This window comes from Venturia canescens, chromosome 1 (assembly GCF_019457755.1).
Source record: "Venturia canescens isolate UGA chromosome 1, ASM1945775v1, whole genome shotgun sequence".
Lineage (NCBI taxonomy): Eukaryota > Metazoa > Arthropoda > Insecta > Hymenoptera > Ichneumonidae > Venturia > Venturia canescens.
In genome coordinates, this window is record NC_057421.1 from 21,060,249 (window position 1) to 21,077,197 (window position 16,949).

General features: G+C 40.9%; 1 protein-coding gene across 2 annotated transcripts in view; it reads left to right on the plus strand.

Annotated features, from left to right (window-relative positions):
- Nucleotides 1–4,607: 4,607 nt before the first annotated feature.
- bru3 (bruno 3) overlaps nt 4,608–16,949 on the plus strand; it is a 620,380-nt gene continuing 608,038 nt past the window's right edge. For both annotated transcript variants that reach the window (XM_043432966.1, XM_043432964.1), the window contains exon 1: nt 4,608–5,518. In XM_043432966.1, the coding sequence (XP_043288901.1) occupies nt 5,465–5,518 (54 nt within the window). In that variant the 5' untranslated portion in view covers nt 4,608–5,464. The remainder of the gene's footprint in view (nt 5,519–16,949) is intronic.

The following is a 16,949-nucleotide window of genomic DNA, read 5'->3' on the forward strand; positions in this document are numbered from 1 at the left end:
CACTAAGTGAACGTGGTAAAAGTGAATTCGTAACGCAGCATTTTTCATTAAACTGGAAGTATATCAGTGACAACAAATTTGCGGGAATGTCAGCAACAAATCGAAACAAATTTCCTTAATTCACTTTCTCTAGGATTTTTCCAAGCTGTAATTTGAATATTGAAGAACATCTTTGAGAGCTTTATGAGTCGTGGTGAAAATGTTCCATCATGAAAACTTGTATTAATCAGTCGCAGATTTTAGAACTGTACCGTTCTTAATATTTTTTTTCCTCCATAAGACAAAAGCTGCGAAATGAAGAGACCAAAAGTAAATTGAATTCATGCAACGCGACTTTGCCCTAAACGAATGAAAAAAGTAACACTCATTTGACTAGCATACAGGACAGTAGTTACCTCAACATGGACGTGATTCTCGAGTACCTTTTGATTTTAACGAATCGATCGTTAAGTTATACGTAACAGAAGGATGGACGGATGGATGGACGCGAAGCGCTGGTTGCAGTCGAGAATCGATTGTTCTCTCTTCCCCTCTTTCTCATTTCTGCATGTACTCGGATATATTTATATATTGATGCATATATACATTCGTAATATACGGACAGTCACGTATACATCCATTGGCGAGCCGGGTGTGCGCGATAAGGCACGTCGAAATTCAGTCGGCCGTTCGGGGAAGCTTCATAGGATTGCGTAGCTCGACAAATTGGAAGGCCGATTTACGAGGTTGTAATTGGAGGGCGCGAGTATGCCAGCAAGAGAATCGTACTGCCCGTGTAACGAAAGAAATTCCTTGGTGGTAGATTTTGTAGCAAGGGGTTCGTATTAAACGCGGGGCTGGCAAAGAGGGGAGGGCCAGGGGGAGGAAGAAAAGTGAGAGAAACACACAGTTAAAGCCTTAGAATTCAAGACTCTCAAGAGTCCAGACGGAGAAGAGTGTTTCTTCGGGAGGAAAAGAGATGGGGACACAAAAAGGGGGAGGAAGAGAGAATAAATGAACGAGTGGAAATCAACGAGAACGGCCACCCGCAGATATTTCATTCGACGTCGGCTCATTTGCATAAGGAGAATAATTCTACCAAACGCGTGTTAAAGCACAGACGGCTGGCTCGTGAACCAGTAGAAATAGCAATGTGTAATACATATACAGTATATATAGTCAAATGCGAGCAGCAGCAGAGATCGGCGAACGCGGGCTCGAGCCAGGAATTGTTTGCGTTCCTCCCTAACGAAGTTTTTGCCGACTTCCGGCGTGCACCTGCGTCTCACCACCCTTCGAAGCTACAAGCGCGACTACGACTTTTGCTCTGTTTCTTTCTATCATTCTCTCTCTCTCTCTCTCTCTCTCTCTCTCTCTCTCTCTCTCTCTCTCTCTATCTTTCTTTGCCTCCCTCATCCTCTTCTCTAGCACATCGCTCTTGCTGTTCAAGTGCTCAACTACGGGCTCTCGCCCTCTTTGTTATGTCATTCCGGAAGAGTTTTGCTCATTGGTGCTCGCTCGGCAGTTTCATTCTGTGTTATACCTGATCTTTTCAGGCTGCATCGATTCCTACCGAGGAGTAATACAAGGTGTAATGAAACACCTAATTATGGAAATTTAAACAAATCGACTCGAGCATCGCTCTTGCTGCTCAAATGAATTTGTTTAATTGATCGAACCATGGCAATCGCCTTGGCATTCCTTAGCAATTATTAGAAAAGTTTGCCTGAACTTTGAGGATAATGATCTACTAAAAATTCTTTTCCCTCCATTCCATCATGGAGGAGGGACAGATTTTTTATTCAGTTATATTGTTCAGTATTGTAATAACAAAAATTATTTTCAATCCATTAATTTATGGTTTAGGCAGGGAAGAGTGCTGACTACAATTGTAGACGTTGATTAAGCTCAGGATATTATAAGCTACTCGATTCAATTTTTCAACGGTATTTTCTATAAAATTTCAATATTATTTTGACATTTAATTATTTGATGGACAAATTTTATTTGCATATCATGCACGTTCAATTTTTTCAAAGGAATTTAAATGTCTGCGATGTCAAATTTCCACAAATGCGTACAATAGAGTTATCGATTTAGGTGAGTTTCATTCGGTGGGTAGAGAGCCACCAAAAGCTCATCGTGTGGTGGTCCGATGACAGCATCGTATTATTTCTGTAATGCCCGCAGAAAAACATTACTTGCACGCTCCGTAGCCCCGCACACTTCTCAAATTAATTGTAGAAAATCATACTTCGATAGCTATCGATTTAGCAAGCTCCGGTATTGTTACATGAATTAAGTAATCGTTGCTAAAATATTAAGGATAAAAACAGTTTTTCCAAAGTTCTCATGCTAAATCATTCAAATCCGGTAAAATAGTTAGTCCGTCATTGATGATTTAATATTGTTACTGAAATATCCTTAAGGGGTTTACCCTAATTAGAATTTTCAAATGATCGATTTGTTTTCGCTATATTTCTCGAAGGTATACATATTTAAAAGTAGCGTACTAAAATTTTATAAATATTTGAGCAGTCTAGGTGTACTTTTGAGCGACGTTTACTTGGCTGCCTGAGTCCGCTAATACGCACCGCCCAGTGCGGTACCGCAAAATAACGTTTTTGGACGGCTTGTTGATAAAATCTCCGAAACTATTGAACTGATCCTTATCAAAATTTTACCACATGTTTTTCATGACTAAAGCTGTAGCGGACGTCATGCGAATGAAAAAAATTTCAGTCCAACTATTTTTTTGTGCAAAAAACGACGAAAAAACGTGCTTTTTCGTAGTTTTTGGAAAAGTGGCCGCCATTTTGTAATTTTTGAAAAAAATAAAAATCGTACGATATGCGCTAATAGCCATTTACCTATAAAATCTGAAACCCCCCTTTTTATTTCTCTCCAATCATCCATTTCAGAGATTTTATCAACAACGCACACCCATTTTTTTTAGACCTTCCTTCACTCCATTTTTCTGTACGACATCTGAGTAAAATAAATAAATAAAAAATTTTGTGTATTTTTGAGGCCTAACACTTTTTATATCCACATTTATAATTTAAAACGGTCAAAAAAATTCGTCAAAATAGTCTTCTTTTTGCTCGTATAATTAAGGTAGACCCCTTAAAGTATTTTGTTTCTAATCCTCGTATTCAACACCGGACATTAGGCTCGGGTATTCAAGATAGGAAATTCGTCGTGATAACGAAAGTGCTTGTTATTACTTTCGAAACAAACACTTTTACTCATCAGAGTATCAAGATTTGAAAAATCAGGTTCAGGAATTTTATTGAAAAGTCCTTAGTATTATCTTCGGAAATTTATATCAACCTGAATCACTTTGTGTTTCTACATCCTTTACGACTCATTACGGTCTTAAAAACAACCCCGATTTACCGTTCACGCTTCTTTTGGAAGGCTTCAGTATTTTGAAACGTGAATACTCAAAGACTGCATTGAATTTCGATTCCGAACACAAACGATCGTATGCAGAAAAAAGTAATAAAAATTTTTCAATAAAGAAACTGAAATGATACACGTGGGGGAATCTCACATCACGCAGCCAACGTTCATAGACTGACATGAGTAGCACGACCAACGATGCGTCAATTCATATCCACAAATAAATAGCTTTAATTTGAAACAATATTATCATATCATTTGCGATTATTATGAGTGATGTGGGTTTGATAGGATTGATTCACGAAATGATTTTCGGTTACACAAGGGTTGCTGTTTAAACAAGTGTATTTGAGGCTCCGTATACGAAAATAAAGTTTAGTAAACCCGGATCCAAATTAAGGGTACATGATGAATTTGAATATTTTTCAATCATCAATAAAAAAACTATCATTTCATCGTGAAAACTGTTAACACGTCGATCGAATAACGCTCGACGTCACATTTATACACTTTACAGGAGTATAACAAGAGCGAGGGTTAATTTGTACGTGACGACGAAGGGCGCAAAAGAGAAGATGCTCGCAGAGAGATGAAAATCGAGCCAGGAGTAGGGGGTAGATTTGCGAAATGGAAATAGAGAGGGGTTGCTAGGTAGCGCGACAGAAGAAGCACCATGAAGGGAGAAGGGGTCGAAGTCACTTGCAAGGAGATAGGCCGAGTGGCGACGCCGCCTCAGTGACCGAGCTTATAGACTCTCGTGCTTTCGCCTCGCGAAGCACCCTTCTTCGAGAGAGGCAGATGGAGTGAGAGTTGGAGAGAAAGAGCGACGGAGAGGGATGGAAAGAGCTCGAGAGAGAGAGAGAGAGAGACAGAGAGGGAGAGAGATTCTGACCCTGGTGTGATTCTGCTCTCCCTTTCTCTCTTCTTCTCTCTCGCTCTCATTTCTACCAATCGCAAATCTCTCTCGTTGCGCCCCTTCAACCCCTTCGAAGACCCTTCGGGTATTTTCTCTGTCCTCCTCTACCTCTGTCTGTGCGAAGGAGAAAGAGGGAGGGAGATGATAACGCCGACGCCCGCGCCACTGCCGCCGTTCACCGCCGTCGACGACGCCGCCGCCCTCGTGCGCGCCTCGTGGACTCCACGTCAGCCCCCACGACGCGAATATATCCCGTTCTTCGTACGCTGTCCGAATCCACGAGACAGTCTAGTCGCAGTTACGCGCCCGAACCCTCTGCAAGCCGCGCTCTCGCGGGTGTATCCTTGGTAAAAAATTTCATTGTTTTCCTGTGCTCATAGTTGAACGTGTCCTTCAGTACTACAAAATCGAAAAACAAGTACGCGCGCGTATTGTATTTCATTCTTCGTCCGGCTGCTACTGTAATCTTTCATCCAAAGTGAGTGATAGACTGAAAGGGAGGAAGTGGGTAAGAGACAGAACTAACCTTAGCGCGGGAACGGCCTCTCACGTGGTTCATATTTTTCAAGACTCTTTAGGAATCATTCCTTTTTGTCTTATCCCCATGATTCCTGGGATGAAACTTTGACAGGAAAACAATTATTTCATAGTTTTGGGATTAACGGAATTTCGATACTGTGCTGCGTCCCTTAAGGATTGTGCCCACTGGTCGACGAAAAAATTGAGTGGCAACTTTTTTTTTGTTCTCATCTGGTAACAAGGATATTGGTCAGCGTTTTTAGATCATCCATCGAATTCGGATATTTCTGACTTCGGGAACGCGTGGTGTACCGGTGTCGTGAACATTACGAGCGTCTGCGCACTCCCACTCGTTCTCGTGTGTTCACGAATATACTTTTCTAACGTACACATTAACGAAAAGCTGCCCGCGTGGCAGACATAAATAAATAAACGAATTGGGTTTGTGAAAAAAAAAAACAAATATCGAGACACTTCCCATCCGTGACAGAGCGAAAGAGTTTCACATCGAGGAGAAAAATTAGTGTGTGCCGGTGGTTGTGTGTGTTGAGTGCGGTGCGTTCGTGATAATAAGCATTTTTCAGCATTTCTTTCGGACCGCCTCCTCATCGCGACGTGGGTGACGGGTGATCACGAGAGACAGCCATGGTCGACTTCATCGCTTATCCGGAAATTTCATATCTTTACGATGACCTACTGGTAGGACTTGCAACATTGTTTTTAGTCCTTCGAAAGAATTTCTAGATGAAACTAATTTATCAGAGGATGTAACAAAGTCTTGTTACCAACGCAAGCTTCCTCCTCGAAACGCAAACTCCGGTAGACTCATGTAATTTATCGAATCACGAAAAATTGCAATCGCGACTATGCTTTCCTTCCAAACAAGTTTATCGGCTTGTCCAGCTCATTTAATTTGAATGAAGCCTCGTACCAGTTGACGGATCCACGTTTATGAATGTACGCATAATCCTCGATGGCTCATCATTAATAAACTAGCGTCATGGGAGAAACACTTAATCAGCAGCAGGATTAATAAAAGATTCACGAAGGATTGATGAAGTTAAATATACACGTGTGTGTGTGTGTGTGTGTGTGTGTATGCATGTGCGGCAGTTTGTACAGTATCCCCTACACTTAGCTTTTCTCGTGAACGTAATAGTATCACGTGGCGGAACGTGTAACCCCAACTCAACGACGAGGAGCTATACAGAGAGCCGACAAACTCGTGTGGGACGGGGGTGCTCACTTAAGGGGGTAGTTCGTAGCTTTCTCATGTTAGTATCGGGTACACCATGTCGTGCCCATGTTCTACCACCGACGTAGAACTACTTTAGGAGAGGAATATCACTTTGATCCGGTGACGCTTAATGAACGATGGACCAGGGTTTCGTATAAGAAGAGTACCCAGACTGAATTTAATTAGGGTTCTTAACTTCACAAGGTTGCATCAAGCCCGCTGGTTATATACGCTCCCTAAGACTCTACATGTATAGTCTTATATTTACATGTGTCATTTAAATGTATGAGACCTTTCGGGCCAGTTATACATTTCGAAAATTTCTACCCATTTCGATGCTAATGTCAAAACACAATTTTTTTTAATACACAAAGTAGACGAGCTCGTAAAACATATTTTTCAGTTAGTGGAACGAGCTGGTTTTCTGATTTCAAGGCCCAGTGGTTTTCATTCGAGCTGCGACAGCCCGGGAACTACGAGCATTCTGAGAGTAAATCGCATTTGCAAATTTCAGCGATTTCTCACTTACGTTGTGAAAGTTTCCGGACGATACAGTTCTATGGCTTTCACGTTTTTGTCGGAAGCCTCGAGTATCTTCAGCTTGGACATCTTAAATTGCTTTTTGCCATTTTGTTTTGAAAATATAGGTGAATTCTCAAAATTTTTGTAGCCACGTGGAAAGTATCGACCAACTTTTTTTTTGTAGGGGTTACAACTTTTTGAAAGTTTCAAGTTAAAGTGAAGACTTCGAAATCCTTCTACTCTACAGGCATGAGCTTGAACTCGTAATCTGATTTATTTATGATCATTTCTTCTCAAACGTATGTGTGGAAAACTGCTGAACCTTGTGGATGGATTTTTTGTCATAGGGCTCATAGCTACTAAATTATCTTGTCGTGAATCCAGAAAAGGTGCTGAAGCCCTGAGTCCGAGAATAGTTGAACTCGTAAAAAATGGGGAAAACAGCTGAATCGAAAAATCCGAAAATACCTGTCCACTTCGCTCTTGTTCCAAAAAAACATATCAAAAATTCAAGCCAATCAGAAGAGGTCAGGGTCTCCGAAGTAAAAGTGTATTTTGGGTTGGTAAGATGAAAATCAATATTCATTTTTTTCTTGGTACAACGCTGAGAAAGGTTCATACATTATAAAAAAAGAATTTTCACTAATTGAGCATTTTTCGGGCATCTTTTTAAAACTTTGGCCTCAAACTGTAACAGAAATATTGATTCTCATCGATGTTGCATTATGTAAATTCCCCAAAATTGAGTGCGCTATCATAGTTTTTGGAGTTATTCGAGGCGACTTTCCGATATTTTATTTTCATGTTAATTCACTCAAGCAATCGCTAAAAAATTTTCGCAAGGCTGCAATTTATGGATTCCTTGGAAAACTTTGTTGAGTATCGAAATTATAAAAAAAAACTTATATAATTTTATTCATTGAAATTACCTCGAACCGTATAGACTACACAGTACACTTAAATATTTGCACGTGTTAGATGAGAAAATGTAAAACTGCCCAGAATAATACGTTGGGAGATGAGTAAAAGTCTAGTCGGAGAGCCTCTGAAGTGACGTTACTTTCTTCGCATCTTTCTTACTCTTTTATTGTTCTATTTTGTCACGTTGTTTCTTTTCTCGTTGATTCTGTCCCATTCACTTGTCCCCGTCTGTGACGGCTATTGGAAGACATGGAAAAATTTTTGCTCGTCAGCCACGCAGTGATGACGCCCAATCTACGAAAACGATGCGACGAATCCAATGACGAAGAAGATGAGAAAGACAATTCACTCAAGGCCTTGGAAGAGGCTCGGAGGGCGCGATTGTCATGCAAATCGCGGGTCGACGATCAGGCTGATATTAACCCAGCCACGGAGGCTGTTGAATAGGAGGATGGCATGGACGGCTACGCCACTGGTGAAGATGCTACTGCGCATTTTCTTCCGGACTTTGATATCGGAAATAAAATCGTAAAGCACGTACCATCGCCCTGTGAATGCGATACATCTTCAGCCCCGTCGGTAATTAAATTGTCGATGACGGTATTTGGAAGTAACGATAATAATTGGTTTCGCGTTGCAAGGATAACATCGAGGGAAAACATTTTTTTCCGTTTAGGTCAAACGCAGATGGGGCTTTCTTGTGGTTTCGCTAAATTTTAGTATTTTGTACTACCAGGAACTTGTTTCGTCGTACGAAAAGACTCGAAAAATATAATTGAGTATGCTTCTTTATTAAGTATTTTTAATAAATTTCTTCATTTGACTTTGCCTTATCAGTTCACGAATGATGCGAATTTACGATATTTCGTTGCGGTTTTGCGAAAGTATTTATTTCACCAGCTGGTGAAATAAATATGGCGGATTACGGAGCGCGGGGGTTGTGCAACATTTCGCTGAGGGTAAAGGAGATATATAGTAGCGGCCGTTTCGTGTACCCTCAGGGTATGTCGTAGCACCGAAGGGAGTTTTTCTCTTTTTTCAACCGTCCTTCTTGCCGAGGAGGAAATTGAATATGTCCCGAAGGTCGAGAAATAATGTCTCTCACTCTTTTAAAGTTTGATCGGGTAAAGTTCTTTTCTACCTTACACCAGTTATATGTACGGTTTCGCGATTCAGAGGGGATGCGCCACCGGGTGGAGCAAATACATATGAAAGAAACAGAAAGAGCGTTCTCTCGGGTCGACTTTTCCGAATATGTGAGGCGTTCTTGGCTCCACGAAAAATCGAAAGAATTTTATTTGTGCGAACTCTCGAGAGTCATCGTCGCGGGCATTGCCAGCGGCACAGCTACTCCTATTTTCGCATCTTCATTCTCTTTTTTGGCTGCTGTGTCAGTGCATGTAAAAAGTGGTAATCGCGAGACATCGAGTCACTTTTTTCTTCATTTTATGAGTTAAATTAATTAAATTTGACTACTTTCTTGCATCGTTGTAATTATTTTTTGCTTACTTAAATTCATTGGGTAAAATCAGTGGAAGAATCTTGAAATATTTCACACGAGCATAAAAGTTCGAATTTTCTTTTGCTTCGCTCTCCAACACCGTCATTTTTTTTCTCGTGTTGCGAATACTCTCATTTCGATTCCATGTTAAATTGAGCCGCAAGCTCATGTTGAACGGGGCGAACGAAAATCCTCCGAATCATTTTCACTCAAGTGGTCACTGGCGGAATATTTCCACCTCAAGTTGCGCAAACTCCAGGCCTGCAAGCCAAGCGAAATAAGAATCCAGTTTTGTACGTTCTATTCGCAAAAACTGTTTGGCAGATTCGTATCCGTGTATCTATTATTTTGGAGCAAAAGCGAGAAGAATATTTTACGCAGTAGCTGCATTCGGCCGTTTGTGTGAGTAGAGAAAACAGTGGAATATAAAAAAAAAAAGAAAAAAAAAACAATTCATTGGAGGCAAAAATTGCGTTCAATCCTCTATTATTCTGGTCTAAATCTCTCGGATAGAGAGACGATTTTTTGTGTTATACTCCTCCTCGGATACCCCGTATTTGAAGAAGAGAAAGAGAGGGGGGATTCCAGAGCGCATTACTAAAAATACGACTATCGGGCAAACACTCGAGGCTACCCATTAGCCATTACCATTTGCAGACGGCTATGCTCTGTCCGTGACCAGCCAATCGCATCAGTCCCGATATTCACTCTGTATAGCTGGTCACTTTCGTTACTATTCCTGTTCGCTTCTCACACTCAAGCATTTATTCAAATTACTCTCAGGCGTACGTACAGAATCTGCTGCACACGTTTATTCCTTTGATACAAATATTTATACAACACACCTAGCCCCTAGCGTATGAATAAACTTAACGAATTTCATTTTATCTGGTCGGTGATATTGAGGAAACGAGAAACCACATTTGCCAAGTCGTGAATGCCCTGCAACTGCTCTGCTCATTGACTTATAAATATTTCATGAAGAAAAAACGGATTTATTGTTCAACATCGCAATGAGATTCGGTTGCGTGAGATTTTTTTTGGCTTCGCATCAAAATTGACGCGATTATTCCATTTCGGTATATCAAAATCTGGATGAGAAGATGCATTGATATCTCAAAACTTGCGACAAATGACAATGATATTTGCAAACTCGATACTCTCAACACTGAGAAAAAAATGTTGATTCAATAACAATCGATGTTATTGGAAGAGTTTTCTTCATTTAACTCCAATGTTTTTGGAGAGAATGAACCTGCAGTTTGATCCAAAACTCTTTTGTTCGTTTAAGAGGATGGATCAGTCGGTATATCGCAACCGTGAGTGCGAGAGAGATAGCTGCAAATTTCGGAATCAAAATTCTTTGACACAGTTTGACCGATTAAAAAAAGGCTCTGTCAGACGATTTTTGCCATCGTTCTGCGTAGGCTGACAGAGCCTTTTTTTAATCGGTCAAACCGTGTCAGAGAATTTAAATTTCAAAAATTCCAAGTGAGGTTAGTCGACTGATCCATACTCTTAATCATATTCAACCTTTTGATGATGATATATTTCATTGGCACTCCGTAATGCCACATTTCGCTGTTCCAATGACTTTTTTTCTTACTGAACACAAGTTACTTGTGTTAGTAGGAATTGGAGTTTTTACAAGTTCGAATATTCTTGGGGTGATGAAACGCGATCATGAATTCCTTTCCTATAGTAACACTAACAATAACAACAATCGTTTATTCGAGTATTCTTTGGAAACGTAGCGGAATAAAAAGCATTGTGTATTAGAACAATAGAAGCTGCAGTTATCGCATAGATCTCAACATGAACAGGTCGACTAGGTTAATAAACTACGCGAGAGGTCGACGATATTTGTATGGGCCCTTGATCGTCGTATTTCACAAAATTGTGGAAAGGTCTGGTGGAAACTTACGGAAGTAGAGAGAAAGAGCGAGCGGCTTTGGGCCGTGTGTGCACGTGTGTGAGTGCGTATGTACACGCGAAGTACGATACACATACGAAGCATGGGTGGTGTGTGACCCTCTTCGTCATGCGTTTAAGTGTTGTTGGCGGTATCTCAGCTAGCAGGCAGTGGACACGCTTTGTGTTTCTGCCCCAGTTTGTTCTCGCTAGAAATACGGGTGGTATTTGGGACTGTATATGTCCGATACATGTATATGCAAGTGGGTGTATGGATATAGATCGCCATGGAAGCGTGTGTACATAGAGAAATATCGGTCCATGCCACCCCAAGGCGAAAGGGCTGTTTCACGACGGAGCATTCACGCGCTCCGGTGTGCATTGGGTTAAAAATATTTTGCATGTTACTTGTATGCACATATCGATTGCCGATGCTGTCAATTCCAGACCGAAATATGTACTACTGCAATATTTACGGGACTTTGCCAATCTCTTGTTACGAATTCCCAAATGAGACGTGATTAAAGCAGATCTTGAGTCTCAGTTTTTGACTAATTTCTTGATAAATACGACCGCTTTATTCAGTCGTAAGTGCTGATAAGGAAAAAAAAGGAAATGTCTTTAATCGGCGGTAATGAAAGTTATGAAAGTGAGCAGCACGTCCTACTCTACCGTCAGAATCTGCTCTGTTTCATATGAAAACACGGCTGGAAGCATGATGTACGCTCATGGCGAAAGGGAAGACTCGGGGGAAGATGCGACCAAGGAAAGTTTGCAGCTCGATTCGGTGAAAGACTCGTGAGGGCATAATTTCGTCGGAGCGGCTGACGAGCTAGGAAGGTCGACCAGCTCTGTACAAGAAGAGAAATGAATGAAGGGGTTAGAGAGAAAGAGGGACCCTCAAAGACTCTCCCGCTAATTTGATGATCCTCCAAAGGCCCAGGCTGCAATCTGCCACTCGGCACTTTTGGATGGACTCTTTCCTCGCTATCTCTCGTCTCTCACTATACCCGTCGGTTTCCGTAGAACGTCTCCAAAGAGTTAACCATCGAGACTCTTCACCGCATCGCCCTCGCCTTCAGTTTTTGACTAACCGGCCAGCGAACTTGTGCTCACGTTTGTCTCCCCATAGAAAAGCCTTTCATTCTTATTCTTCATTTTTTTCTTTTTCACCTCGTGTCTCTCTCGGGAAACACCGAGCTAAAATGGCTATTCAACGGATAAAAAGTCCTTCTCATCTGCCCTGACGAAATTTATCTCTCGGAGAATTCAATTTTGCTTGATCCCACTATTCATTTTGGTAAAAAATCCTGTTTATCGAAGACCAAAGGACTTTCTATAGAAATAGTATTAGCAGTACATCGGAAGTCGTGGATCAAAAGTCATTATTTGACTCCATGTTAAACAACAATAAAGTTATGGGACGAACAATGGATTCTTTCGAACCCAGCAAATATGAACTTTTTCCATTTCCAAGATAGTTCAACTCAATTGAGGATCCTGGATGCCACGACAGAAAAACTCCGTTTAGTGCACGCATGAACAGGACTCAGTGTCCCAAAACTCAGCCCGGTAGTTTGTCAGTATTAATATCACTTTTAATTAAAAAAAAAAAAAATGTATATGGACTGGGCTTGAGTGATACTTCGTTTAAGATAGTTGGATAGAAATTTGTCGTATCATACCGAGACGATGTATGTAAACGTAAGGAATCGCTTAATTTCGAGAGCAATTCGTTGCGGAGGTTGGCACATAGCAGTTTCACCTCCGTATACCTGTATACACCGCGTACGTAGGGTACTACGGGGATTACCAGCAGTCTGATGAGTTTCTGGAAGGCGGTTGGCTGATGGTGGTAGTTGAGGCACCACCGGACAGAGAGTAGAAAGAGCTGGATCGTTGTAAGGCTTTAGTTGGACGTAGTACGAATAGAAAACGCTTTCGAGTGTGACGGAGTAAGAAAGCTGAGGATGGACTCGGCTTGAGAAAGCGTTCATGATGTAGTAAGGAGAAAAGAAGAGACAGAAAAGAAATGAAAATAGATTGAAAAAGAGAAAAGGGAAAGAGACGAATGAATAGATAGATAGGCAGACAGAGAAACTGAGAGGAAGCGTGCATGTTGAGGGTGGAGTCGGAGGGACGCAGGGTATATAATATATATCTGTATATATATAAGGTGAGGTCACCATGTAGCCCGACAACGTCGCACGCCAGAGTGAAAGGGTAGAACTGGAAGAGGAGCTGGGTCAGCGTCACCGGAGTGTATAATTGGCTTGATTGCCGGGTTCTAATCTGCTTCCCTTTCAGCCTGCTAGTCAGAACGAACTCTTCCACTGATAGTGCTTGCCATTTCTGCCTGTATATAACTATCTTCTGCACAGCCTACCGACCCGTGTGGTCGTAGTCTCTGTCGTTGTCGGCATATGCAACTTTCAAACCAACTTATTTTCGAAAGTTAAGAGAAAAACGAACGGATGAACTACGGAAGATTCGTGACCCTGGTTTTCTGACCACTTGGTTATTTATAACGTTTCTTAGCAAGAGCGGCTATCGCACAAGGCTTGCAGAGGACTTGGCTGGGTTAATGAGAGCGTATGGTAGAATCCTAATTTAACCATGTAGAAAAAGCGGAATTGAATTGTACGAGTGAAAACAGCCATGAGTTTTTTCGTACCAACGATATACGGAATACTTTTTCCTCTTTCCTTATTAATGCGCTAGCCTCTGCCAGTTTGGTTTTTTATTAATTCTCTATGTATAGTTTGTTAGCGAGCTAAGTATTTCAACTTGTTTTTTCATGACACCGCTCATCAGCTAATTTGTTGGCACTGCAGCTACTGTAGTTTCCAGGTTTACTAGCTATACTTCATTTTCTAGTGTTTTCGAGACCTTTCCGTATCGCTGAAAGAATAATTAAGCCAAGAAATCATCCCCGAGTCTCCTTGGCAGACGAATAGTGATAATAAACCAACTGGCTCTGTGTTGAGAGAATATTGGACAGGAGGATTGGACGGTGTAATGTGTGGCCATCATAAATGTTTCATTTGTTTAATGGGTTCCGTTGCTAGTAGGTAACTGTAACTTGGCACAGAATATGTTCTGATATCACTCGCTCCGCTGTCTGCCATTTGGGGTCCAATCATCACTTTCTTGCTCGGGATTCGGTCACGCTAATTTTCGGCATGATTTTTCGACCGGTCAACGAATTAATATCATTGCCTTAAATCGTATCAAGATTCCCAGAAGCCTGAAATACTTTGGTGAGAAGCTTTAAATTTTATGAAAACTGGAAAAGCATATCTTTGTCTTCGTTCCTTGATTTAATACCTTGTTACCGAGGGTTATGAGGTCGATTAGATATCTTTCTTCCAGACCTTATGGATATATTCGGTCTACGCCAATTGACAAAAACGAGGATGAGCACCGAGCCCTCGGCCACTCAAGAGCATTAATCGTACACGAAATGGAGAAAATGATTTAATTTGAAAGTAAAAACGCCGATTCGTTTTGCAAGTCTGATGGCTACCCACTGTTACTCCACGTGGCTTTCCCCTTCCATCCACCCCGTGCAACTAAGAATATCCGTTCTTCTTCATTCTCCACGCAAAACTCTATCCCATTTGGTGCCGTAGCCCAACGGCGAGTTACGCTGCTTTGCTTTTCCTTTACCCACAGCTCTCGTTCACTCTCTCATCCACCCTTTGCTCCATGCATTCCCAGTAGCAGCCTCCTTTGTATAATCAAAACTCTCGAACAAATTTTCATATTGTTTGCGATTCAATTGGACGGGCAATTTCCGAGACCTCTTTGAAAATATCTCTGTTCCTAGCCCCCTCGTTCTCAGCCGCTTCGCTTACTCTCTCACCAACTTCGCTCTTCTCTCTCTTCGATAGTCGAAGAAGCTTGAGAAAGAGAGCGGGAGAGAGAGAAATGCTCGGCTGCCTTAGCCAATTTCAAATCGATTGTTACGAACGAACACAATCGTAACTTTGCATCTTTCTATGCTACAAATACCGAGAAAACTTTGGAATAGTCTGTGTCAACTTGTAACGAGCTATGAAGCTTTATTCCTTCGACGCGCACACCTACTTCTCATTCCGCTATCGACTCGGGCCGACTCTTTCGGTAGTGGTCGTGAGAGGCGGCCCTCCAGAGTGAATTCATTTATATCAATCCTAATGAATTCGAAGTTAACGTGTATATATATATATAAATCACACAATCTCAGATATATAAATACGCAGTAAAAGACTGCTTTTGTTGTTCAACAACTGTTTTTCCAATGTATAACACCAGGATGCTGCCGTGTTGCTAAATCGAGAAATACACAAAAACCAAGCAGGGCAGCCTCAAAGTTTTTGTCATGTTTTTGAGATTGAGCCTTGTCATCGGGTGAAAACTTGATTTTTTTCGATATTTGAATTGCACCAAGATCGACCACCCGAAGCAAAGAATGGTCCATGAAATAGATCAATATTTCAGCTCCCTTTTTCGAAGGGTTTTAGAAATTTGAAGCATAAATGTGAGTTTCTAGCGATATCAGGCCTCGTGTGAGGAACGAGTTCATTGTTTGGACAATAAAAATAAAATTCTGAGTTCTAAAAATTAACATTAACCGCCAGAACTTCTAAACATCAGGGCTCATATGCCGGCCGTGAGTGTGGACGTAATGTACCTAAAATGCCGAGATGAATGAGTTACAATCCTGTTTGTATGCTTATTTATGCAAAATTGAAATTTTTTCGTTACCCCGTAGACATTTGAATTGCCTAAAGTGTCAAAAGCGAAGGTTTGCCAATTGTATAAAAGTAGGAACGAGAGGAAGAAACGGGGCGCACAGACCAGCGGTTAATAATGGGATGGAAGATAATTGGAAACAGTTTGAAACTAAAAGTAGCAGTTCAATTAATCAGGGAATAGAGAAGAGTATTATAAATATAGTATTGATCACATCGAGAAAGATCTAATAAAGTTATGAAGCATCTGGAAGAGGAATAATGAGGTAGGGACTGACGGCTGCGAAAGAAATAAAAAAATATCCATCTCCAGACACTGAATAGTATGGTAGGGTGCGCTATAGCGACGATTTCAATCAATTCGATACATAAAACGTAAGACGAATATAGGGACCTCGATTTAGAGTTATCTGAGCAGAAGTCCAAACAGAAGGAGCACGTTAGCCAGCAGTGCTATGAATAGTAATGGAATAATGGAAAATGTTGAGGCCAAAATTAGATTCTGAAAGACTTTGCCAGAGTTTTAGAGAATGATAGCAACTAAAAAAAATAGTCAAGCAGTGCACTTATTTTACTGGCTCTTTTTCGTCATGTCTTCATCTCTGACTACACGATACCGAGTACTGAAATGCATGAGGAAGTCAAAGAATAATTTCAACCCGTGGTTATAGCCTTTCGTGTTAATGTCAATTATTATCCACGGATCATAGAATTTTCGCAAACACACGGCGAAGTAGTGCTCACTCCTGGAAATCAATCGAAATACGTTACTCAATTATGAAACATGAACTTTATTCAAAGCAGAAATTTGTTACTAAAACTTTGGGTCCAATCGATCAATCACGTGGATAATATTGTGAGAGAATGAGTAATATCAAATGAGTTTACAAACAATCGCATTAGTAGAAGATTTCATTAGTAGAAACGTAGGTTCGCCGAGATATCCATCAACTTTTGAATGACATTTTTTTGCTCGTCAATGTTTGTCCTTAAAAATAAAACAAACGAAAAAAAATGCTCATACTTTTCAACACTCCATCCGTTGAAGTTGCTTATTCGAACCAACTCACAGAATTCACATAAACTTTGCTCTTTCTGGTTGTCCATAGTCAACATTTTGAACTACGTGAAATGTGTTTTGATGTCAATTTCCATTGGATAGTTGTGCTTCCCTCCAAAGTTAGTTCTCACTTGTCAATCAACCTTAAGACTCGAAGCACGACGATTGATTTTTCCTCCATTCTCCTATTAGATTTATCACTTTTTACTCTTACATGTATAGCCCAACAAATACAGTCGTTG